The 26,978-nt window shown below is 42.9% G+C and overlaps 2 protein-coding genes across 4 annotated transcripts in view; one reads left to right on the top strand and one right to left on the bottom strand.

The window, feature by feature from the left end:
* Positions 1–220: 220 nt before the first annotated feature.
* tmem218 (transmembrane protein 218) lies at positions 221–6,951 on the bottom strand. Its single transcript, XM_080013686.1, has 3 exons — positions 6,635–6,951; positions 6,229–6,331; positions 221–1,050 (listed from the first exon to the last, which is right to left on the bottom strand). Exons 1-3 carry the CDS (start codon positions 6,877–6,879, stop codon positions 916–918), a joined length of 483 nt encoding a protein of 160 aa, XP_079869812.1. The 5' UTR covers positions 6,880–6,951; the 3' UTR covers positions 221–915.
* Positions 6,952–8,842: 1,891 nt separating this feature from the next.
* LOC307240075 (homeobox protein PKNOX2-like) overlaps positions 8,843–26,978 on the top strand; it is an 82,988-nt gene continuing 64,852 nt past the window's right edge. The window contains exons 1-2 of one of the 3 annotated variants that reach the window (XM_080013681.1): positions 8,843–9,193; positions 26,715–26,798. The gene's annotated coding sequence lies outside the window, so the exon portion shown is untranslated. Of the gene's footprint in view, positions 9,194–9,697; positions 9,772–10,142; positions 10,226–26,714; positions 26,799–26,978 lie in introns of those variants that run through there. The other 2 variants (XM_080013682.1, XM_080013683.1) reach the window with 2 other exon arrangements.

Below are 26,978 nucleotides of genomic sequence, written 5' to 3'. Positions count from 1 at the left end.
TTGGAACGCGGTGGAGTGCTGTGCTGATGAACACATACTCATAAAATCCGATACCTAAACCTCATATCTTCACGTGACAGTTCTAATGACAGTTTCATGATATGTCCCGTTTTGTGAAAAAAAATAAAAATAAATTAACCGTTGATACAAAATCGGCAATGTATTTATTAGTGTGACAGTAACTCTGTACTGGTATTGGGACATCCTTTATTGGGATCCTTTATGGTTGATGCTTCAATTTAGCGCCTTCTCTGAAAACACTTTGAAGTTGAAGCAACTTGTCAGAACTTAAGTTACAAACACACAGAAGTACTTACACAAAGTTGGACGAGTAAAAGTGAAAGTATCACATTGACAAAGTACAAAAGAACTTGCTGTTAAATTTACTTAATTTATTAAAAGTACTCATACTGTATGTCTTGATATTGTCTTGAGCCTAAAAAACCTCATAAAGTGCAACCACACCCTTCTTTCTGCGGATGATGCAGATGCTGATAACAATTTACAAAAAAATATTATAGATTGTTTATCAGCTATTTACAAGGATAAAAGCCTGATACTCAAGTAAGAACAGATACTATAAAAATGTAGTTTGTACGTTGTACACTGTTTCTGCCACCACTAAGAAAAATAAATATCTATACAGTATTTAAAAAAAAAAACAAAAACATACAAAATATCAACAATTTTATATAAAATAAAACATCCAAAAACCAGCCATCCAGTCCAGCATTAGCGCTGTCCTTTAATCTCAGCCTCTGAAAAATAAATTGTCTCTCACAGTGGTTTTTCTCTGGCCAAGGGTGAGTCCATCTCTCGATGAAGCGAGGTTGGGGTGGATTATGGGGTTGGGGTTGAGGATGGGGACAGTTCCTCTCAGGCCCCTGCGCCGCCTGCGTTCATCCCTCCGCACCTCTAACGAGTCCTCAGGGCCTTGGCGTAGACGGGCTCCAGGAAGTGATGCGGCAGCAGCAGGAAGAGCGCCGCCAGGAAGGCCGCGCTCGCCACCGAGAGCAGCACGTAGCGGCCGATGAAGAATGTGTCCACGATCTGCGGTAAGGGGGGGGGGGCAGCGCGTTAATAACGACGCCATAAATCACATTAAAACTAAGTAGATGTTTGATGTCGAGGTGAAGGAGGTGATCTACATTCCGCTGTCTGCCACGTCTCTCCCCATAATATTACTTCTGAAATCGTTCATCAATCCGGACACGGCCGTATCGGCTTTTATTCACTCGTTTATTTCCTCCTATCACCCTCTCTCCTCCAACTTGTACAGGGAAAGGCAGATTGGATTTTATATTTATTTTTTTATATTATTGCCGGTGGCCTGTTGGCTTTGCATGTGATCTGCATCCGGTGTGTTTAGTATGTGTAGTTATATTCATATGTGTGGGTAAGTGGAGCCACCGGTGTTTACGTATAAAAGGTGAATATCTCAGCCTGTTGGAAGCCATGTTGAATTTCAAATGTCACAGCGGGCGGACCGAGGGGGCGCGGTCAAGCCGCCGCTACAGACAGGCGGTACAGGCTCCCATCCCATATTTTATTGATGAGTCCAAACAAAACGTGGCACGTGGGTCAATAGGGAAAGAGAAAGGCTCGCTGGCCAATAACAGAAATGTCCACCTGTACTGAGATACACATGGGTCCAGGGCTTCGTCCTGCCGGTGTGGGTTTTGGTATGCGCGGCGTCTCTGCCACGCACCCATCTCCTCACTGCGGGTTAAAAACAGAGCCTCAATAACTTCCAGGCCTGGGATCGGGCAAATCAGGGCGGCCCCTCCTTTGGTTTGTCCGATCCCCAGCAGCTGGGCGGCCCCAGGATGGGAGCCTGTACTGCCTGTCTGTAGCGGCGGCTTGACCACACCCCCTTGGTCCACCTCAGTCAGTTGTGTTTGACACTGTAGGCGTCATGCTGTGCACTACATCACAATTCATTTGAAAAAAAAATCATCACACACACACACACACACACACACACACACACACACACACACACACACACACACACACACACACACACACACACACACACACACACACTTCATCTAACATCCACTAGATGGCGCCTAAAGTCTTCTGTAAAGGCAAATAGTATACGACTGAATTGGTTTTCCCAAATACCCGGTGGATATTACTAGTTAAAAAAAAAAATACAGTAAAAAGGGTTAAAATATCCATAAAGAATGGAAATAAATTTTGTGGAAGACATAAGCAGTGCTTTTATTGATCGCTGATATTGTAATGAACACTGAGGATTCCATTCATCACATATTGGACGGAAAATGGTAAAAATAAGACTTGGACCTGCACCTGTGGGTGCTCAGCTCAGATGGCGGATGAAGGCATTGTGGTGGGTTGACACAGAACATGATCCATCGCGCACTCGCACTCCAAGAATCGATGCAAATCTACTGACTAACAACACCGCCGGAAGGTGGTGATTAACATCTGCACTTTGTTGCTTCTTTCGGTAATAACAGAAGTCGTTAACCAGTGCAGCCTCTTAGCGGTGACACACGGGGTGACTAATGTCAATACGGAGATTTTAAATAAATAAGTCACTTTCAATTTGATTACTGTGGTGGGCCAAGGGCGCTGCAGGCTCCCATCCTGGGCCCACTCAGCGGCCGGGGATCGGGCGAATCGACGGAGGGGCGCCGCTGATTCGTCCGATCCCGGACCAGGAAGTAATTGAGGTTTTGTTGTTCCCCGCAGTAAAAAAGGTGTGTGGCCTGGAGACACGGGATCAGACCCGGCAACCCGGACGCTTAGCGCAGCAGACCGGCCAAGATACGGCGGCAGACGCTCGGGACCCTCCCCCGGTTTCCCAGCGAGCTTGTGATTTTGCGTTTGGCCCACGATGTCTGGGCAAGATATATTCATGAGGACTTCCTCATGAACCTCGGCGCGCCTGCGGGGTTCATTTCTTTTCTGAGCACCCGCCCCTCAAAGCCTCTGTACGGGACAGTAGAGGAGAAGTGAGACCCGATCACCAGTGGTTACTCGACAGCTCAGAGCATTGAGGGGTAGAGCCCCCACCTCCTCTCTCCCTCCCTCTCCCCCCCCTCTCCCTCTCCGATGCAGTTTCAGAAGATGGTAAACTGCACTTACACCGTTTCAATTCGGATTTTTCCCGGCGGATATAATCGTAAATCGGCCCAAGGCTACCACCAACCCTTCAACTTCCGGGTGGTCCACAGGCCGGGCGACCAGATGGTCGTAGCCGATTTCCTTTAGCCGATTGGGGGGGGCAGGGGTCGGCTGTACAGCGCCCCGGACTAATTGTGACGGTGGGGGTGTGTGGCGGGCCGAGGGGGGCGTGGTCAAGCCGCTGCTGCAGACAGGCGGTGCAGGCTCCCATCCCGAGCCCACGCAGCTGCGGGGGATCGGGCAAACCAACGGAGGGCCTCCCCTGATTGAAATAAATAAACGGCAACAAACGCTGTTTTGCCTACGCCTGCCTTCCCTCGCAGATTCCCCGGCGCCGGGCCAGAACAATTGGGTTCACAATGATGAAGTTCTAAGATCGAATGTAGACCTTGAAGAAGTACTTCCTGTCATGTCTATCTCAGTACATTTATTTGGGAGAGGGGCTTTTGTTTTTCGAGAGATATAGCTCCAACTCAAGGGATGTGTGTGTCCGGTTATTTCATCAGTCATGTTTTGTGTTGTGTTGTGGCATGGCATGGGGGAGCACAGAAACAAAGGGACCTTGAACACTCTTGGACACGATTTCACTGCCGCAGACCAAACTCTGCAAGCTGGAAACCAAACAGTCAGGTCTTTAGTCCTGGCTGGTGTAGCGGCTCGCAGCCCCCTGTGACACAATGCTGCTCCTAGAAATCTATCTAAAGATCTTTGAATGAATCCTGCTTGTTGTTTATATTTGTGTCATATCTTGTGCAACTATCCGGCTACTTATGACAAACGGTTATGGACCTGTGAGTGAAGAGTCCAGTGGTGGAAGGTGGGAGGTCAGCGTTAGTCAGGCAGTTGATCCAACCAAAGACAAGGCTCTCATCGCTTTTCAAACTTCACATCAAGGAATCTGTAAGGTCTGTGTGTGTGTGTGTGTGTGTGTGTGTGTGTGTGGGGTGCGTAGATTGGAGATTTGGAGGGGGTATACCATCTCTTATGGATGCACTTAACACATCTCACTTTTTAATTTGCCAATTAGGCGGCAGGCCGAGAAACCCTGAGCGGAGCCATGTTTTATTAATGCGGCAATGAATGCAAGGGTGGGGGCCGACAAGACAGCTGGGGGGGGTGTCTCTATAATCCCCCCACCCCCTACTCTGGGACCGGCCTAATTGGTACTATGATATTTTACCTTTGTTTAACAGCACCAGGTTTGATGGTTCTCTCAGAAAGTTACTTGCTAAAGACAAACGCAGGCACCTGCCTCTGACAAAGCGCAGACACAGGGGCAGAGGACGTAGATGAATATAAAAAAAATCTCCAGCAGTTATTAAATCAGCCGCCGTCATATGGTTGCCATGCCAACCGTTGAAGACTCTGAAGCTAAATTGCCGTCGCCGGCTACCCTTAAAACTCCCCGCGGTAATTAGTGCAGACCAGAGCCGCACGGAATCAAATTTGTGTAGGTTCATGGAAAAAACGGCCTTGCAGTGGAGACGTGTTTGGAACACAAAATGCCTGAACGCATACGAGCCAGCCTTAAATGTGCCCTCGCTTCAATGCCATGTGTGATTAAGGTATTTGGAAAATTACCAGCCCGTCATTAATCCTCGTTATTTGGGCTACATATTGAACCTAAGAAATAGTTTTCTTATACTTGAATCCAAAACCCTATTTTTATTTTCTATACATTGAATAGAGTGAAATAGAGGGCAAAGCCCTCATAGGAGAAGCAGCCATCTTTCACTTTTTTGTTACGATTTAATGTTATTGTCACAGTTAATTAAGTAAAAAGAAAAAAATTGAAATCACTGCAGGAAGCAGACATTACATATACAGTGTATCGAGTAAAGAAGTCCAGCAAGTAACAACCTCATCCGGCCCCCCGGTGCCTCTGGATACCCCCTTTTCACAGAGGGCTATAAAATGCAAGTTAGCCCAAGCCGGGCTCTGTTCTGTCATTTTCTATAGGGAGGAAGATCTGGCTGTGCTAACTGTCACTCGCCGCCACGTGGGGTGTGTGTTGTTTGCGGCTGCTGGACCAAGATAAATCCGCAAAGGCCTGTGATAAGCACACACCTATGTACATGTGGCTATACGGCAGGTGTGCACACTCACCCATAGATGTGAACGTATACATACGGTTTGGCTTTAGTGACCATCATACCAACTATTGACCATGACCAACAGCATAAATGATATACTATGCTGTAGAAAAACACAATTTCCCTTTATGTTGAGCTTCATCCATCATTTGATATGAAAAGGACAATGAAATTTGTTTTAAGCGGTGGAGACCTGATTCTGAAGGTGCGGATGTATTAATTGGCTCCTGCTTGATACTTTGCAGACGCACGCTTAAAAACAACACAAACATGGAGATTGAGGCTTTGCAGGGATGTCTATAGAAGGCCAAATTGGAAAATTGAAATGCCATTTGTGAAAAAATAAAAAAATAAATAATGATAAAAATGTATAGCTGCTCATTAAGGGGCCCTTGGACTGCAGCGTACACGTAAGCATAGAAGTGAGAAATTATTCCAGATCAGTCATGTCTAACAGTTATATTTTATCGTCATACAAATAAGTACATTTCACGCAACGTGCATTATTAAGGTTGACATGGCCGAAGAACTCGATCCGAGGTCCCAAAGGTTTACTGGAGTTGTATACATTTTGGGGGAGATGTGATACCAATGTGTTCTACACATTTGTTAGTTAAACTGCAGTTTCACCGCACACACACACACACACACACACACACACACACACACCATTTAATTAAATACACATCGCTCAATTGCATAATTTGCAAATATTTCCAATTTGTATTTAAAACAAAAAGGTCAATCGAGCCTTTCGAAATGAATTCGAAAGACGTTATGTGATAGTCTTTCATCTATTCAATTCGTTTTTACCTGGCACTGGACACAAGTATAACAACACAACACACATATGCATGCACATGTCCACTCCTTTCCAGCTCTTATTGGGGGACGCCCAGCCTCGGGACGCCCGGCGGGAACGGCACCACCCTTCAGGCGGTGCACCATTTCGACGGCCATCAGACCACACGGAACGCACCTCCAACTCCGCGAACGGGGAGCCCGTCTCCGGGCTCCGAGGGAAGCTCGCCAGGGCCACGGTGACGACGACGGCCGCCAGGCAGAGAGGGACGACCATCAGCCTGGTGGGAGGACACGCACACGAGGCAGGTTTACTGGCGGTTCGAGAAAACGCGTGAACTGGGGGAACAAGCAAGCGAGGTACACAAGCACAGAGGGGACAATGCGGACAAATAAAAGCACAAGAGGTCCCTTCAAAACAGGCCGACACACACTCAACCGCGGCAGGACTCAAACCCGCACCACTTGGGCGGATACTACCGCGGATTTCGGAATAACAATCCGAACACGGACGGACAACGCCGCACGAAACGCGATCGCGCTCTTCCCCTTCGCGAAGCCGCCGCCGGACTGGCGTCACTCACTTGGACGGCCACGACGAGCCCCAGAGCATCGCCCCGAACGCCACAGCCAGGATCCAGACCAGGGCCAGGATGAGCACCCCGGGGCCAACGCCCAGGACCGGGCTCTCCATTCGCGCTCGGTGACAAGCGGGGAGAGTGTGAACGCCGTTCCCGCCGTTCTCAGAGCGCCGTCGTGCTGGCGGCGCGTCACTTCGCTTCCTAGTAACGGACGTAATCGGCTTCCCAGTGACAATGACCGATGACATTATTGGACACGGGGAATCGACGTCGGCCAATCACACGCGTTTTTACAAGAGACCGAAAGGGATGCTGGGAAATTGAGTTACACGGTTGCGTTTAGAGAACCGAGTTAAAGGGAAAAAAGCGAAGCATAATATATATAACATAATGTAATATAATATATATAACATGATAAAATATAATATATATAATATAATATAATATAATATAATGTAATATAATATATATAACATAATGTAATATAATATATATAACATAATAAAATATAATATATATAGCATAATGTAATATAATATAAATAACATAATATAATATAATATAATATACTATAATATTTATAACATAATATAATATAATAAAATATAATATAATATATAGATAACATAATATAATATAACATATTATAATATATATAACGTAATATAATATAATATAATATAATATATATAACATAATATAATATAATATAATATATAGATAACATAACATAATATAATATAACATAATATAATATATATAAAATAATATAATATAATATAATATATATAACATAATATAATATAATATAATATAATATAATATAATAGATATAACATAGTATAATATAATAGATATAACATAATATAATATAATATAATAAAATATAATATAATATAATATAATAATAATACTAATATAATATAATATAATAATACTATAATATAATATATATAATATATATAACATATAATATAATATAACATAATATAATATAATATATAATATAATATTAATACTAATATTATATATATAATATAATATTATATAATATATAATATAATATAATATATATATAATAATACATATATATATATATAATATATATATTATAATATAATATAATATAATTTTATATTATATTATATTACATATGATATAAAATAATATAATATTATATGTTATGATATCAAATTATATGATGTAATATGATATGATATAATATGATGTTATATAATATGATATGATATGATATGATGTATTATAATATAATATAATATGATACAATATAACATAATATGATATGATATGATAGGGTATGATATGATATAATATGATACGATATAATATAATATAATATAATATAATATTATATTATATGCTATGGTATAATATGATATGATATAATATAATATGATATAACGTAATATTATATAAAATGATAAAATCTAACATAATATAATATAATATAATATAATAGAACATAATATAATATAATATACTCCCCTCTGCCTCTATACCATGAGGATCTCAATCCTAAAATTGTAAAAATAAATGCAAATGATCCAACTCTGCTCGTGCTACTCATTACTAAAGAAACTTTAGCAGGCTGTGACTGTGATAGACGGCTGGTTTGATTACTATGACAAAAATGTACTTATTGTAAGTCACTTGAACAAAAGCGTCTGCTAAATGATGTAATAAAATCTATTTTTTATTTTTGTATTTAGAAACCTAAACTTCTATCAGAATATAATATCATGTAATGTAATGTAATGTAAGGTAATAATAATATATTATAATGTAATATAATAATAATACTAATATAATATAATATAATATAATATAATATAACATTCGCTGCTCTGCGCGCAGGCCAGATGTGTGTTGAACTCAAATCAACCAATTAGGGGCAAATCCAGTGGTTTCCCTTAACTTTTAAGCTTTCCTCGTTCACTTTGTTTTGACTGACCGTGGTAAATTCGCATCTAAAACAACTATAAAAATAAAGTAAAATAACAATAACAATACTACTACTACTACTACTACAACTAATAATAAGAATAATAATAATATTTTTTTTATTATAATAAACAATCAAACAAACAAACAGACATGAATAAGGGAAATATTTCAAAATAGATCGCTTGAGGAGATGTAATGATGAACGTACACCGATAGGGGGCTGGCCTTTCCATCCCTCCGCGCTTCCACTCCCAGTATAGCGACTACACCGCTACTGGTGGTGGTGGCGGCGGTGCTGGTGCTGGTGCTGGTGCTGGTGCTGGTGGTGGCGGCGGCTTTGAACCGGTACTGGGGGACACTCCACCGCGGTGGCCCCGCTTTTCTGTCTTTCCTTTCTCCCGTTCGTGCCCTCTCCCTCCCTCCCTCTCCCTCTCTCTCCCTCCCTCTCCCTCTCCCTCCTCAGAGAACGGGGGCTTCGGCGGCGGCGGCGGCGGCGGCGGTGGGCGTGGCCTGGCTGCGTGACGTCAGGGCTCGGCGTGGAGGAGTATAGGGCTGTGCTGTCAGCCCGGTGTCAGTCTGATGAAGATTGGCACTCAGGTAAGCTGCCATTCATTTCCACCGGCAGGCGCCGTGCCGCGGCGTCTGCCTCCCTCCTCCCCCCCCCACTCCCCGCCGTCACAGAAGGCGAGCGGGCATTATTCATGCGGCCGGGGCGAGCGAGAGGGGAGGGGGGAGAGGGGGAGAGGGGAGGGGGAGGGGGAGAGGGAGGAGAGGGGAGAAGGGGGACGGGAGGGGAGGCGGGTGCACGGGGGGAGAAAAAGAGAGAGGGAACGGGGAGAGAGGGAGAGGGATGGGGAGAGAGAGAGAGCGGGGTGGGTGGGTGGTGGGGGGAGGCTCTTGCCGAACCGAAAGACCCCGTTGCCATGGATTTCTTTCCTTTTCTGTTTGTTGTTGTTGTCGTTGTTGTCGTTGTTGTTGTTGTTGTCGTCGTCGCGCAGCGGCGTTTCGGATTCACAGTCGTGTCAGTGATTTGATGTTGTTTTTTTTTTTTTTGTTGTTTTGTTTTTATTGTGGGGGGGGGTCGACAAATATTAAATCGATCGATTGGCAACAACAACAACAACAACAACAACAAAAAAAAAAGACAAGTAAAGGAAAAGAAGAGGAACAAACAGGTATTAGCGTTAGCCGTGAGGTTAGCCGCCTAGCACCTGCCGCCGCTATTCGCGTGACGTCAAAAAAACCAAAAAGAAAAAACAACAACCCCCCGATTTCGTTTGTTGGTTTATTCATTTTGAGTGGATTTGGGATTTTGCACGAATGCATAATTTGTCCCCTCCCCCCCCCCCCTCAATTTAAATTGGCTTCCTGATCCTTGGCTGGTTTTGTGGTCTTTTCACGCGGGAGGCTTTTTGGTTTTTAGATGGATAATTGTTCACCCGATCCCGCCTTTTTTTTTTTTCTTAATATTGCGTAGAAAAAAAAAAGTTAGAAAGTTAAAAGTGAAGTGTCGCTGAGGTAGGTTTGCTTGTTTGTCTGACGAGGTAAACGAGGAGGAATCAGCTCAAGTCGATTGTGGGGGAAAAGAAAATCCCCAAAGAAAACAAATATTCAGTTTTATCTATGTAGGTTAGTATATATATATATATATTTATATATATTTAATGTGTGCAACTGTAACCTTTTGTGTATTTGTTATTTATGCTAATTTTTTATATGTGTGTTATTTATTTTTATTATGTATTAATTCATTTTCTTTTCGATTTAATTTTAATGTCTCTAAATTATATCCTGTCAGCTTATCCGAGCTGTTTATCTTAAAAAAAAGAAAAAAAAAAATCACTTAGACACTGCACAGATTGTGTGTGTGTGTGTGTGTGTGTGTGTGTGTGTGTGTGTGTGTGTGTGTGTGTGTGTGTGTATATGTATATATATTATATATATAAAAAATTGTTTTCAATTTATAGTAAGTGAAAGTTGCTCTCAAGTCAGCCAGGTCCAATGTTTACCTCCAGCCTGCCCTGTCCGGAGCACACTCCCCAGTCTGAACAGTGGTCTTCTTTGTGCGCCGTTCACTGCTTTCTGGTTCGGATGACTGGTTTATTCCTACCTCGCGGTCACCCAGAGTCCTACTTGATAGAGCTCTGTCTATCGCCGCTGTATCGCGCTTATGAGAGTAGAGTCCTTTTTTAGTTAGTTGTTGTTGTTGTTATTATTATTATTATTATTATTTTTATTATTACAATTATTATTTTCCCTGATGCAAATCAACATTTATAACATTTATAATTTGAGCCAGACTTTCTAATGTAACACGCCTTGGAAATTGGAAAGGGGCAAATGTGCTTGGTTATGTAAACCTCAGGAATACGCTGATGTTGATATTTCACTGTGTAAAAAAAAAAAAAATTGCTCTTTAAAATCTGAACGGTCAGACTTTTCGTTAGAAAGGTCACGTTTTCTTTGCTTTAGTCTGTCTTGTAAAAATGTGCAGGACTTCCGTCCTCCATGAAGGTAAGTCCTTTAGGGAGCGCAGTACGAAGCTGATCTTGGCATTGGATGTGCACTGGTTTAATTAAGCAAGGCTGTGCTTTGCAATCGTCGTTGGTCTGCCTCACCGGGAAATCACAAAATTAGTCACTTACATCTCAGACGTTCGGTATTTGGAATACTGACCGAAACATCTCCGAAGGAACTTACCTCGCCCCACCTGGGAAAATGTATTTAAATGCGTAGAATGCCACCGGTGCCAAGTGCACACAGCTGTTGTGAAGGTTCTCCGCGGGTCTTGCCTTAGGATTCACATTTATCCTCAGCCATTACGTCACATCCAAACATAATTTAAGATTTGAACTATTGTAATTGATTTCCCCAAACAAATGGTGCAGTTACGCACAATGCTTTTTGTCCACTGTATAGCTGGGTAAATGTAAGTGACAATCTGATAATATGAGCGTATTAGAGTGTTTGTTATTATAAGTATTAGTTGTATTATTATTTAAGTACGACTTCTTAATTGTATGACGGTGTGGTATGTGGGGCATTCGTGAAATGAGGCCATGGCGGCCACGCAACATAAAAGCACAGCATCAGAAACCCGATACACTTCAAAATATATATTCCCATTTTTTAAAGGAGTGGACAGACATTATGCCCCCGGTCCCACTTGAAAGGAGCCGCGGCCGCTTTTTGAATCGGGAGCCACCAATTGAGAACCGATTGTATATCTTGCTCCCATCTGCGCTGTAAAAACATCGCCGCTGATCACCCTTTGTGATGTTTGTTCTTTGTTGTGGCGTACCCCACGTGGTTCTCAATATTGCCAGAAAGGGATGATGGCAATTTAGATGACCCCCTCCCCCCCTAAACCCTGCTGAGATCTTAATTGATGATTTGTGTCATTGGACAAGCAGCCCGGGGCCACGTTTGAGATTGTGCGCTACCCAGGCAGTATTTGCATATTCTCATTCCCTGCTTTATGGGTAAATGACATTATGAGGTGTGGTGCTGTGCATTCCTGCGGTTTTTGGGATGGTAATCACTAATAAAGCGATTCAGTCACACCAAATGAAGGAAGTAAACAGAGCGAGGAAAGCATATGTTGCAAACTAATTTTGGCGTTTATCTATGGCCGTAAAGCGAGCGAAGGAAATTGAAGTGCTCGCAAAATGTCTTGTCATTTCCTTTGCTGTTGCCTCCAACACTTCCCGTCATGGTGTTCGACGTCAACAACAGATGCATCATTTTTGTTGTCGTCGTTGTTACTCAGAGATCATGGATGTTCCTTGTGGGTCTCGTCCAACTCTCACAGTCTCCTATTTCCTGGCATACAAATGGTTGTTTTGTAATCAATTGTCATTTGTAATTGTTTCTTTTCGTTCTTTTTTTTTTTTTTTTTCCGTCCTTGCTTCCCTAAATTACCCTGGAAAAGATACGTTGAGAATTATTCATAAGGCCTCAGTCTGCCGCGTCTCCGAGCGCATCGGGGTCCTGCTCAGGGTGGCGCGGGCGCTGATGCGGGGCGATTGTTTCTCCTTTTCTTTTTCTTTTTTTTTTTTTTTTGATTATACCGCGCACCGATTGTTTGGACAAATGTGTTGTGCATCACATGCGCTGGCCCTGTCCAGGCCCGCTAAGCTCACTTGATCCCTATTGCTCTCTGGAGGAGGCAGGGAGGCCTGTTTATACCGTCAGACGGCTGAGCTCAAGGGCGGCCCTCGCATGCTTACCCCTGCTCATTCCACAGCTACTGCTGCGCTGGCACGGCTCTTAAGTAAGCCACCGGGGACCAGGATCGGAGACGGATACGGAGGGGCTTGATTTATGCTCCGGGAGAAGCGGCGGGCAAATTTGACAACCCCCCCCCCATACTGTCAATTTTGCATGCGGTTGTAAAACAAACAAATAGAACAGTTTTTAAGGACAGAGAAAAGTTTACAAAAAGTTTTTTAGCTTTATAGCAGTCAGTTCAAATCGGTACAAATGCTGTGCTCGCTGCCTAAACATATTTATCTAACTATGACTATATCCAACTATAAAGGAAGGGATGTCTGTCTGCCTGTCTGCCTGTCTGTCTGTCTGTCTGTATATCCTTCAATTATCTCGACGGCCGTTCAGTCCGATTTACTTCGCACTCGGTGGGTGTGTTGCTGGGGAACCAAGGACGTGCAGTGTCGAATTTGGACTCGCGACACATGTAATATTAATACACTTTCAATAAACAGCAAACAGCGGGGGGCGGGGCTTCAGGGCTCTGCGACTGAGTCACAAAGAGTGTATTTCCCCGGTGCACGGCGTCTTCCATTGTGGAACACAGGACTGAATCATGACATTTTGGTTATTGTGCCATTGAAATGTCTTAGAAAGTCTTTTGAACGGGCACATACTAGTTTTATGAAATAAGAAATAGACGAATAGAAAACACTGATTATACCGGATTTCACAACCTGAAAGTCACCACTGTACAGATATATTAAATCCTGTACAAGCTTTGAATAGTTTATTTTAGTGACTGGACCATAATCAGTATGATTGTGGCCTGGTTGTGGACTGCAACCCCCCCAACTCCCCAACCCCCCTCTCCCCACCTACTAAAGGAAAATAAAAATGTGCCGAAGGTCATTAAACTCTCCTATATGACCAAGATGTTATGTAACGCAGCGCCAATTTGGGATTCTTTTGATGAAGTCCCCCCTCACCAGTAGCAGAATTTGTGAGGAGATGCTAATCGGAACATGTATCGCAGGAACCTCCTTAAAATAGTTTTGCTCTGCTGCAGTCAAGCCAGAATGTACACGCAGTTGGACATGCTGAAAATTGCACCGCTACTGTGTCATCAGAGCCTGGATTTATATGCCGTGGTCTTCACAATCTTTTCAAATAGCTCTTATGGGATTGATTGATTGATTGATTGGCTGACTGATTGGTTGATTGATTGCTTGATCAATGGATCGATTTGTCTTGCCGCATTTAACTCACTTGAACCCAGAGAGTCTCGAATTAGCTCTGTAGAAAACACTGTTCACCGGACACTCTCCAGGCATGGAATACAGATCTATAAAAAGTGACGCAGCAGCATGGAGGAAATCATACAAAAGCTTTAGTCATTAACAAACGATTACAGCGTCAGCACCGTAATTGCATTCCCCTTTATTACAGAAAGAGGAAATGAAAAACAAGCCGGCTTGCGTTCCTCAAACTTAGTTGAATCCATGGCACAGAATGTATTTATATCATAGATTTTAACAGCAGGCTGAACCAGCAAATATATGTTATTCACTATGCCATTTTTTTAATGTACGTTTTTTCATGCATGTTTTTAACTTGTTCAACTTTCAAAATTTGCGGCCCATTATGTTTACTATTTATTGCATGGTTTGTTTGTTTTTTCTTAGCACGAGAAACAATTAAGATATTTTTTCATCTGTGGTTATTTAAGGATCAAACTAAATCAAATTAGAAGCAGCCTATTATAAAATTCTGGATTCAAAGACCTTTAACAAGACGCTGAACCTCATTGTGCCTTTTGGATCTCTGGTGGAATGCAGATAATCCTGATAAATTAATACCGCCTCACACAGAGAAATATGAAGCCTGCCACTAAATCCTGAATTTATTATATTTGAGGAGTCCCGGCAACAGCTGAGCTGTGTGAAGTTCAAAATATTTTATTTGAATTTAACAGCAGATCAAAGCTGAGGATATCCCACCAAGCACAGTATGGCTGCATATTTGTGCTCCTCTGTAAAATTAATACATTTAAAAAAATAATATACTATCCACACTATTTATGTCTCCTCCATTTTTGCTCTGCAAAACCTGGCTAACTGTGTTAAAAATATTTCATATACCCATTTCCAAGAAAAATACATTCAAATTCCTCTGTTCTATTTTGAAAAAAGCAAAGCGCTCCCCACACTTCACGCACTCATTTTTCATAACTACATTCATGCATGATTTACCTACACAGCATGTAGAACTTCCCAATAAAACAGACCAATTCCATATTCTTTTCAATTCAGTTAAAAAGCTTTTTTCTCTTTGTCGTGCAAAATATGTATCAGCGGCGTGACAGCTCCCAAGAGTGTGTTGCAAAATGAACATTGCTCTTCTTAAGACCTTTAGCTGCATTCGCAAAGCTGGAAGCAACCGCTATGATGTGATCACTAGTTATTCAGCGGGCAAACCGCATGCATGTCTGTTTTTCTCTTTATAGGTTCGGATGGTCCTTTATTTCGAAACATGGCACATACATTGAAAAGGAAAATATGAAAATACAGTAAGCGGAAGCGTTAATGAACAAATGAGTCTATATTGATATAGGGATGCGTAAATGGATAGGTTCGCAGTTTTTCAACCCCGCCCTTATCGAAACTTCCATCATTAATAACATAGTTCATTGCACAACCTTGCTGAATGCTTTGCTATTGAGGAATGACCACTCTGCTGCAGCTTCTCATTATGCTTAAAAGCAGTCCGAGTGGGAAAACCTTTAAGCCTTAAAATAAGGCATTCAAATTGTCGACTCCGGTGTGGTTGAGGTTATTTGTCCGAGTCAAATTCATTGGCCAAAACCTTGCTGTTCAGCTAACATTTTGAGTGTGCAATTTGGTGGTCCACGTTGTCATCCGTAAATAGTGTAATAGGGATGAAGAAATTGGCCTCCGTGTCAAAGAAGTGACGGACTGGCCGGAGCAGTCAATGGAAGTCAAATATACTCGAAGCAAAATGCTTTTAGACCTTGCTACCTCTAAAAGGATATTTACCCGAGCGAAACCATATTTTTCTAAAACCCTCTCGAATGATATAATTTAGGTGTGCTGCACTTTCCATGACTCTCTCTCCCGTGTACCGAATACGTACTCCGCAAAACAGTTTTTTGACCGTCACTTTGTTTTGACGTTGGTGTTAATCAAGGAATCCTTTCTGTGGAGCCGGCTGTTTCCTTTCACTCGTGAGCTGCTGACGTCTGGAGTGGAACGCTAAATGAAACGGCTGATTAAAAAAAAAAAACCCTTTAAATCTCTTTTCCAGGTCTTTCCTTAAACAGTAGCATGCTGTCAACACACTGCACGCAAAGCAGTACTAAGTAGAGAAAGGATGGAAGAATTTGCATTAATGCATTTTAAGAGTTATTTAAATTTTGGCCACCAATCACCTCCTTTATGTGTCCTGTTCGTCGATGCAGGCTTAATGGCTTCCATTTCTTTACTGGTAAAAGTAAATCTTTTACTTTTCTAAAAACACTTGAAATATTTTATTCCTTACTGCCATGGTGCGGCGCATGGAGGTTTTTTCGTTTTTTTTCTGTTGGATTCCTGAGGTCCCGACATATTAGAAGACTCGGGTCCCGGAGGGAACTTTCTTTTTGCCGCTCACGACCGCAGCGCTGGGTATCAGTCTGCGATGCAAGCTCAACTCTTGAGCCAGTAAGTGCAGCTGGTTGTGAGGTACCATGAGAGAACATAAACATTTTCTAATTAAAATACGATGGCATGAAAACTTTTTCAGGATGACTCGACAGCTACTTGTCATGTAGCAGTCAAGCAGAAGTCTTTCATAAGAGTTTCTTCAATTGTACACAATGCACACTAACATATTTTAGCACCGCAAGGAAGCAGTAGCAAAGTGACCGTTGTAAACTTTACATGCGAGGTATAGTTCTCATATTGTTGAAATTCATTTTTTGTGGCTGCTTTCTCTTTGCTGCTCCTGTTAATTTTGGTTGATTCAGTGGAATATCTTGATGCTTTTAAAAGTCAGATGCAATCAAGATCTTTTTTTCTTTCAAGCCAGAAAATACATAATGGATTTTAGCAACTTTTACTGATTCTCGGCTTTTGTGTGTATTTTGAGTGTGTGTATGTTGTCTGTGTTTTTTTTTTTTTTGTTGTTTTTTTTCTCCCTCCCAAGTGGAGTTACTCAAGTGATTACATTTACCTGTGCAACTTCAAGGTAACCTTGCAATGTGAAGCTACAGAAGGCTCATCGTGACCACAGTCAATGCTATTGCTTTTTCCTCTCCTCACTTCATTAGATTGTAATATAATGACTTCGGGTGTGTGTGCGTGTGTGCGTGTGTGTGCGTGCGTGCGTGCGTAAAAGAAATAAACCTGGATACTAAAGCAGCCCTCATAGGTCAAAAGTTTGTTTCTGAAGCTTCTTTCACTTTGTTTGAAAGTTCTACAGTGTCTCATGTTATCGCTGTGGCGTCGTCATGCAGAGCTGTCTTTAATTCAACATTGTGTGTTTATGCCAGTGCTTAGTTTATGCCTCATGGGGATGCTCATCCTACTAAGTCATTCGTGCGTGTTTATGTTTGTCTATGAACTGTTAGCAAAGTCAAGGTATCATAAGGGATTATAGGAAACGCATGAGCTGTTTAAGTTCACAATAAATATATGATTCATTGAAAATCTTCAATTTCAGAATGTTTCCAACAGTGCCTCCCTTTTATGAAATAGCGATCTATAAAATATCACTGATTTGTTCTGCCTGGTTCATATCCTGCTTGACATCTAATGATACAAAGATACACAGCGGCATCCAGCACATTAAAAGTTTAATTTAAAGTGAAGTTTCAGTCAAATCAACTTTCTGTCAAGTCCCCCACTCCCCTCCCAGTCATTTCTAATTCTTAATGCCGCGGCACAACTTGGGAATGAATGCGACACTGTGTCATGTTTGCATTTGTTTTTGGGGGAGGTGGGGAGGCTAACCACATGTCATTTCTGGCGTAAATTAAAAAATGTCGGGGTCTAATGACTCCTCAATGCGTCTGGCCCGCAAAGCGTCTGACGCTAAACGCTCGCTCCCTTCTTTTCGCGGTCCTTTTTCATTTCGCTGCTTCTGATGAGAGCGGACGTTAGAAGTCACGGCGCATTTCGAATTTAACCGCGTCGTATTTCTCAAGTACGTCAAAAGGGGCTTTCGGAACAATTGTGCGGAATTATCATCAACGGGGCACACGGCTCTGAAGGAATCCACCAGCAAGACGTTGTGGTTGAACGCGCAGCTCAGGCTTTGGACGCTCGTTGCTAGATCTCTTGTTTGTTTCAGGATTGACAGTTTTGTCAATTCCTCTTCAGCCGACACCTGTGAACCTCATCAAACAATCATTCCTGATGTTGTACCGTCTGTCTCTGATTGCTTTTTTAATGTAACAAGCAGGGGTTGGGATACTTTTTTTTATTTATTTTTTTATTATATTGCTTATATTTCTGAATTGCTTTGAAAACTTCGATATCTGTAATATCTTTGTTTGGAAGTGATGTAACCATTTTCCACGAATTAATTGAAATTGGTTCTGTGAATTATTTTATATTTTACACGTCAGATGGTAAACTGAAAGGTTGGTAGAAATTCCAATTATTATCTATAAAATGTCAACATATCAATCTAGAACTGTATCCTGAGCCATCTCATCAATATTGGATTTAATCCAAATTTAATCGTGATGTCCCCCCCAATACCCAGCCCTAGTAACTGGTAAAAAGCCTATTTCTGCAATTCTTTAATAAACAATGAAAGGCAGCGTATTAGTTGTACTCTATGGTCACTCAAGAACATTTTTAAAATGAATCTTGTACAGACAGGATTCTTTGTGCTAATTGCAGTGCGCAGTGCTACAGTTTATTAAAAAAAAAAAAAAAGACGCAGACAAAACCCCCATTTTAAACCAAGACTCCTTTCCACTACAAAGAATAATTACTTTTTCCCTGACTCCCTTGCCATAATTGGTTACCACTCTTTTATCTTATCTGTGTGTGCATAATTATCACAGCCATCATATTAGATTATTTCATGCATAATAAATGAACTCAAACTGTGCGTTGGGTAATTAGCATGTCAGGATATGTGCCACGATAAGAGCTTTGCTTCCCAGATCCATCGCAATATTCCAAGACATTCCTGAAAAGAGAGCGATATACTGCAGCGCAATCCAAATTACGGAAAGAATATTTTCATACCCGAGCGTTTCTGTATTTTTATTTGTGTGTCTTCAGCCGTTTCATGAATAAACATAGGTTGCAAGCTGTACTTTGACTTAATTTGAGGGGTTGGGGAGTGTGTGCAGCTCACACAGTGACAGACAAAAGCGGAGCAGAACATAGCAGAGACGGCTTTGAGGCGACAGACCGCCGCGTTGCTCCACTCTGACAGCTGACGGCGCCACGGAGGAGGACCCGTCGTAACGCAGACGCGCTGAGCACACTTTAGTCATAAGGCTTTGATCGAACGCACCCCGCGTTCCCCAGACAGCATCATTCTGTAGTTTGGAGGGAGACAAAATGCATGTGGTTTGCCCAAGTGTGAGTTCAAATATTGCGTTTAGTCGATGAAACGTCAAATAAAACCCTTTCCAAAAGCCATTTTAATTAAGCGTCACTTTGGGTTTAGTTTGTTTCTTGTTGATGGTGAGCTACAGTGACAGCCAAAGATATTGTCACTGCATAAAATCAATACACAAGATAAATGTGCAACAATTCTTGAGTATTAATACACAATCATTTGTTCCGACGATGGGGATATCTAAGATGACAGTATTTTTATCCACTGGAAAATCTTTAAATGTAATTAAAATCCCTCAAAGATCTCGCGAGAATATAATGGATAAAAAAAACCCGACAATCTCATCATCCGTCAGAATTTTACAAACGTTTGAGTGCTTCATTTTGTTTAGTGCAAAGGTCACCACAGAGGGTTAAAACAATTTATTTGGGAACATTTGCCTCTAAATTACGGAGTCAAAGAAATGTATATTATGATTCGTAATATAGTTTGTAACCTTTAATGGGAGAGACTATGCCAGCTGTTGATTTACAGGAACACGCAGAGATCTTGGCAAACACCTACTGAGAACCAGTTCCATAAATGTCCAAATCTGCGAAGTAAATGTTTACTTTTTGCATTTAATCTTTTTTTTCGTACAAGTCGTTGCCATGAGGTGCCATGGAGCCTCGGTGGTTAGCGTTGTTGCCGCACAGCAAGAAGGTTCTCGGTTAAAATCCCACCGAGGCCTTTCTGTCTGGACTTTGTTTTCCCCATGATCACGTGGGGTTTCCTCCCGGGCGCTGCTCACCATCCCCACGGGGATTAATAAACTGCATCTTCTTATTTTAGCTAATTTGGCACACAGAGAAGAGTCTATCACTCTACCAAGTTTGAGAACCACTGCTGTGGACACACTTAAAATGTACGGTATGCGCATATGTCCACACACACACCTCTACACATATCAGCGAGCCCTCTGTGTCTTCATAAAATGTCAGCGACAAAAATCTACGACAGTCTTATGCTGAAAGGGACTTGAAAACAGCTGCCAAGCCCGCGGGCCAGTGGGGTAAATACAGTAAGCGGTGGAGCTGTACCCGTGTCTGCCCTGCTGTCATGACAAAGTCCTTGCCGGGTGAGGAAAGAAGCCTTTCTACACGGCCGCGCTCATGCCGACCGCTCGACACCCCGCGCCCCCGGTCTGCGGTCAAGGTCTCATTACCCCTCCAACCGGTCCCAACCCTTGCCCCATCCCCCCCCGCAAGCGAGCGCATGCCAATTTCCCTTTCGGTTGGCCCGGGTCTCACATTGCTGCGGTGTCAGTGCGGTGTAAAATGGATCTTGAAAGCCGAGAGTGCTGATCGGCGGCCAGATTTGTTTGTTTAGTCTCAATGGGTTGGGTGAGAGGAAGGTGCTGGGGGGGGGGGGGTCTTATCTGAGGGCAGCACTTCAAGAGCCGCCGGTGGGAATATGAAGGTGAGATGTACCATGACAAGAGATGAGGGATGGATCGCACCTGCCAATTGACCCTTACTCGGAAATGCTTGCATCGTATGTATGCGTGTGTGTGTGTGTGCGTGCGTGCGCAAGTGTGTGTTCAAGATATCGTGCACTACAGGGAACAAGATAGAGAAAATGATTGTGAGGGGAAAAAAGGGGTTTGTTAGTGCGTGTGCACACGTGGACCAGTGTCTCATGTCTGTCTGTGTACGTCGCTCTTCTTCCATCAGTGTCTTCTTCTGACTGTCTATCTCAATCTCACTTGCAGGGCACACCGCCTCTCCACCCCTCACCGTCGTTGGTATTTATAAACGGCTGTAGACATTCAATACAGATGACAGAACACCTCTGAATTTTTTAAGGCTCCCTGTAGAAGACACCTATTCTTGGAAAATGGACGGCGCGCTGTGTCTTTAGCTGGCTGAAGAAGAGGTGTGAACCCTGATGTATGAGAATGCATTGCAGGGATTAGTTTCGGGATAACTACTGTATATAGTCGTATTATATTAGGTATAGCTTCAATCGAGACATGTTTTGAGCCAGTAGGAAGGAGGATTTTGTAATCCATTGGTCTGCAGTAACATTGTTACTTAATGTTGCCTTATTTTTCTAGATGGGCATTACGGAAGGAATTAAACTCTGTGATATCTTCAATGATCCCCTTTTGTTTAGGGTGGCCAAAGTATTTTTATTTTTTTATTTTATTTTTTTTTTGATGTTTGACCGTTCCTTAAAAAAAACATCACGAATGGGTTTTCGCACATTTTCTTTTCGCCATCCACCCACCTTCCAAATCCCAATCTTAACCCCCGGTTAACATCTCATATGCAAGAACATAGAAGAGAACGAATGCAATGGAGGCCGATCTCCTGCGTCGCTCCAGAGGGGTTAACCTTATTCTTCCTTGGCACAGATCAGAGGAGGTAGGAGACCGTAAGAAAAAAAGAGACGGAGAGAGAAAACACAGGACCCGCTGCACTCCAGAAATTGTCAGGGAATTTCCTCAGTCGGCCTCCACTGCCTCAGCCTCTCTCCACCAATTCCATTGTGTTTCAATCTTCAGATCACTCTAAATAAGTGGTGTTCGCGACTGCACAATTTAATGAATCTATATACATTTGCAGTTAGAACAATTCTAATTGTTTTTTTTTTTGTTTTTTGGGTTTTTTTTTTTTGTAAATCATATTGTTTTTAATCAATTTAGTTAAACCCGAGTGACATTCTCTTTGTGGAGTGGAGATAGATTGAGGGTTGGAAAAAAAAACTCAACGTGAAACACATCAAATTAATTTTCTCACTTGTTTTAAGGGCCTTGATCTGAATGGCCGTCGTCTCTGTCTGGCTCAGATAAAGAATAAAGACTTCCAATTTCAATGATTTCCGTGCAAATCAGTCAGTCCGGAATGACTATGGTGCCGCGTCCAGGCACATGTTGGCTCTCCCGCTGGAAGAATTTAAATTTCAGTGTCGCTCGATGCCTTTTCCCCTCCTTTTGACCTTATATTGTGTGCATGTGCAGATGTGTGTGTGTATAGGGCTGTGGATTAGACCCGATGTGGGGCCGCAGCCACGCGATCAGGAAAGACACTCTAAATTAGGTGAAATAAACTGTAGTGCCTCCACTCTCACTTGCCGGTGAGTGTGAGGGACACATCACAGCGGCAAAACAGCTGGATCACGGAGTGTTATGTAAGTCACGCTTTGTAGGAGCGGTGGAGCTCCGTTTTTTGGAGTTGACTGGCTGTTTGGATTCAGTCTTTACAATCAGCCAAGCTAGTTCCCTCTTTGGTCAGAGGCAATGAGACACCAGAATGAGTGAGCTTGGGGAAATGAACCGCAGCCTCAAAGTCACTGTGTTTAGTGAGCTAGCTTGCAGACTCTTTGCTTGGGCCAAAGACCAACGTGACCATTTTCTCCTGTGTAAATTGAAGTCCAACTCAAGCCTGGGGGAAGGGCCGAGGCAGGACCCCTGGGGGTCCCGGCACCCCCAGAGGTCGGCATCAAAACTCACCATTATTTATTTTACAAGACGTTAGCGCTGTTAGATAATGTATAATAAGGATTGTTCTGAACATAGTTTCACTTTTATCTCCCAAACTATGGTATAGACAGGGTAGGAGGTTTGGACTAAATCATATCTAACAACAACAATCTTCACTGACGGAGGTCTCCGAAACAAAATACGTCCAGGAGTCTTGGGTAGAGACCTTTTTTCTTCCCTGGAAGCGAGGATAGGAAGCTGGAAATGAGAAAGCTCCATTTTTGTTTGCCCTATCCAACCCGACTCATCAGTAAAGAGAGATGTTTTATTTATTTTAGATATTCTAACAATGATTTTTCGTTTGGTCTTTGCCTGCTGCGCAAAAGGAGATTTTTGTTGTGTGGTGCGATACGGGGAGGATAATCAACGCGGGTAAAAAGAAGAAAAGACTCACCGTTGTGGTCACAGATTTAAAACTGCCCCGGTCTTTAAAGTACCTGGAGGCAGGAGCTGCAAGTTAGGAAGTTGTTGGCTTCGTGTGTGTGTGTGTGTGTGTGTGCACATGTTGGAGCATGGACGTTTGGGGCTAGCTATAGCTATTTGAAAGAGTGTCTGCCGGTGTGTGTGTGTGCTGTTCTTTGTCCGCCGCAGCTGCCGATATCAGCTGCGTGCTCGTTAAACTTGGGGCTTAAACTGGCTGTGACGCCACGGAGACTCTGGTTACCCCCGTGGGAATACCTGCCATTGTCATCTTGAGCCCTCGTAATTCCCTGGAATTCTACAGTCGTTAGCCTTAAACCGCCAAGTCGAGGTATGGCTAGCCAGATAGTGGCCCCAACTAATGAGCTTAGAATAACTGTTAAAAAACACTCAAAAAGTCATTTGCCGCACACCAGTGTCTTGGAAATTGGCGCTGCAAGACGGGTGTCACTGTTGTCGGAGACGCTGTACCAAGAGACATAAGTGAAATAACATTCCGCTTCTAATTTATTTTGAGGGTTGTACCATCGTCCTCCATGTATCATTTGCTTGTCATTTGCCAGCACCCCGATCAACATTTGCGAAGTGAACCCTGGTTATATAGTTCTCTTATCTTGCATGCTTCAACCCTAACAGCAACTCAGGTCGATTGGCCGCCACACAGTAAAAAAAACAAAAACCCTCAGTCCGTCTCATTGCTGAGGTGGCCGAGTGACCTGATATCCTGTTTGCCAGGAGAGCTGGAATATTTGTAATTGTTGCACATCCTGCCGGACAGTGATCTGTGGCACATATAGCTGCCAGACGTAGAAAGTTATACTTCTATTGTGCGAGCACGGAAATATTCATCACTGATGGGAAGTTGATTTCTCACGCTGCAGAAGACAATGCCGAAGTAGGAGCGTGATTGTTTGTCAATTGTGGGCGATTTCTCCCAAGTTCACAGTTCAGGATCCGCACGCATTATGATGCAAAATTAATTATTTTCCTCCTTTCATGTCTCCAGAATCTTGGCACTGTTAAAAACCTGGCTGTGTTTTATGGAAATGAAATTATGGCATAATGTCACTTTCGCTATTAGCACCCAGAGTCTGTGCATGCGAATTGGCTCGGCAGTTGTCATAGCAACGTGAAGCACTAAACCTCTGCGCAGCTGTTGTTATGGAAGTCCTAGAACAGCTGGGGGGCTAGAGCTGCTGAGGGATTGTGGGAAATGGGTCTTTTGGTCCTCCCTCCACACCTTGACCCCAAAACTCCTGCTTGCCAAAAGAGGAGGATTTGGAAATCTTAAAGATGTCCATCTGGAATCTCCACTGTTCTGCCGAGTCTCCGTATGATTACGATTTGGGGAGGGGGGGGGGGAGGTGTGCTGAATATTCATACAGCTTCATGTCTCTTCCAAACCTGTTTGCTGAGAATGCAAACAGTAAAAACAAATGAGGCAAATGAGCTGGAATGTCTCCGAGGGTTTGCCTGAGGCATTCAAGCATATCCCATTATTGGTACGAGCAAGTTGTTGTACACAGGGAGCGACAATGAAATACTCAACTTGCAGGAAGCACAACAACTTGTCGGGGGAGTAGCCGCTGTTGTGTCCAATTCCTTCAGCGTTAATGAAGTCAAAGCATAACCTTAGAGCAAGGAGTCCATTTGATTTTATGCATATCTAATTGACGGGGAATTGATGCATATATGTATATCATGCGTGTCATGCATTATTATATATATATATATATATATATATATATATATATATATATATATATATATATATATATATATATATATATATATATATATATAAAATGCATATCAGGGAGATGCTGTATTTGCGGGCAGCTTGTTGTCTGTGAAAGCCAGGCACATTAATGCTTCCTCCATGGCTTTTGCAAAGAAACATGGTGGAGCTCTCTGGGTGGAACCCCTCGCTGCACCAGCAGCCACGCTCTAACTGACTTTGACGTCAACAGGAAGGAGGGCTAGCTCCCACAGGGGTCATGGACACATGTTTTTTTAGGGGGTGGAGGGGTGGTCAGTTTGGAAGGGAAGGGGAGGGGTGGGGGGTATGGAGGGGGGTGGGGGGGGGGGTCATAAGAGACGCTCTGCGGCGCTCCCAGACGGGGCCGAGAATGGGCCCGGAGAAGGAAGGACCCTTAGAGCTTAGGAAGGGCTTCTGAGAGGATTACCAGGAGGCTAAAATGTTTTCTTTGTAGCTGGAGGAAACCTAAGAAATGCTCTCATCCAAATCTCCCATGGTCAGAAGGCCGCTTTTGGAGCGAAACCGAGTCATGAAGTTCCTGAGCTTTTGTGAAAAAGATCTCTTACCTTATCCTGGCCTATCAGCCTGTCTCTACTCGATGATCAGTGTGTGATTTCTCCTCTTTTGTGTCTTTATTATAATTTATTAATGCTAAAATAAATGGTTGACAGATCGTATAACCATAAGAAGGTTACGCAGAACTTCAACAGAAAAATAATGAAACAAGGTATTAATTCCAACTTTTGAAACGCTCCAAGAATTGTAAAAAAAATCCCTCTTAAGTCGTGCATTAGAATGTTGCTGATTGAAGTTCTATGTTTCCTTATTTGGATGGTATTGCGACATGAACTCCATAGAATAAGACTGAAGATCAGTACTGACTCCAAGCTTGTGGAAACGCTCAACTCTATTTAAACTGAATATGACTGTTGTAGTACTTCACTGGGTTAACTATTTCTCCCCCTTTTAACAAAATTGAAGGAAACGACTAAACGTAGCCTGCGGTGTTAAAACATAATGGCCACATCTCATCGTTCTACCCTCATCCAACCACTGCTCTCCCCTGCTCCCAGTGGTCCCTACAGCGCCTACCCACCTACCACACACAGTAGTCCCCACTGAGGCCTGGCGGGCTGGATAAATACCAAGCCTTCAGAGCCTCTCTGTGAGCAGATAGCTGGAGGTGGGCAGCCCGCTGTGAGGCCTCCCCGCACTCCTACTGGCGAGGCAAGGTTTAAGTGAAAGATCAGGTGTCCGCTCCTACATGGTTGATTGAACCTAAATCTTTTACATGTGCGCTACAGCTCCTCTCCAGTGTTGCGCTCAGGGTGGCTCAGCCCATGGCCGGCTAGTGGATTGCTTAAAGGAATTTGAGTGAATACCTTCCCTGAACCCCCCTCTTCCCCCTCCTCCCTCCCCATGCCCCTGGAGTCAACGGAAAGGCTGACTTGTCTTGTCAATGTTTTTGCCTTCTTGGCTTTGTTGATTTATGTGCCAGACGTGGAATTGGTTTGTTGTCATTTTCAGTTTGTTGGGTCGGTGACGATGGAGTGCCTGTTTTGAGTTCTTTTTTTCTGTTTTTTTGTTTTTTTTTTTATAGTAAAAATGATACCCTTTCTTAACAGGCTTTGTGTGGAGAGCTGGACACTGGGTTATCAGGCGGAGAACGACGTTAAATGCCGCTGTGTTGCCGTGGGCCAAAAGGAACTGTAAGTCATCATTTGCCTTCCAGTAAAAATGGTGAATTCCTTTGCTGCTTAATGTGTTTATTTGTGTGCCTTATTGCCAAAGAATGGCGCTCGGCCAAGGACCCTGTCGTATTTCTCCGTGCACTTTTGGGAACGCCCTCATTTTGTCGCGTTGCACTTTAAGTTACGGCGCATCGACTC

The sequence above is a fragment of the Zeus faber genome (genome assembly GCF_960531495.2).
Source record: "Zeus faber genome assembly, chromosome: 14".
Classification (NCBI taxonomy): Eukaryota; Metazoa; Chordata; class Actinopteri; order Zeiformes; family Zeidae; genus Zeus; species Zeus faber.
The sequence above is the reverse complement of the archived record's forward strand: the minus strand, read 5'-3'. Positions and strand labels throughout refer to the sequence as shown.

Coding starts and splice junctions, on each gene's coding strand:
- tmem218 (XM_080013686.1), bottom strand. CDS start 6,879: ATGTCATCGGTCATTGTCACTGGGAAGCCGATTACGTCCGTTACTAGG. Junction 6,332..6,634: donor GGCTCGTCGTGGCCGTCCAA/GTGAGTGACGCC, acceptor TCCTCCCACCAG/GCTGATGGTCGTCCCTCTCT. Junction 1,051..6,228: donor CCCCGTTCGCGGAGTTGGAG/GTGCGTTCCGTG, acceptor CCCTTACCGCAG/ATCGTGGACACATTCTTCAT.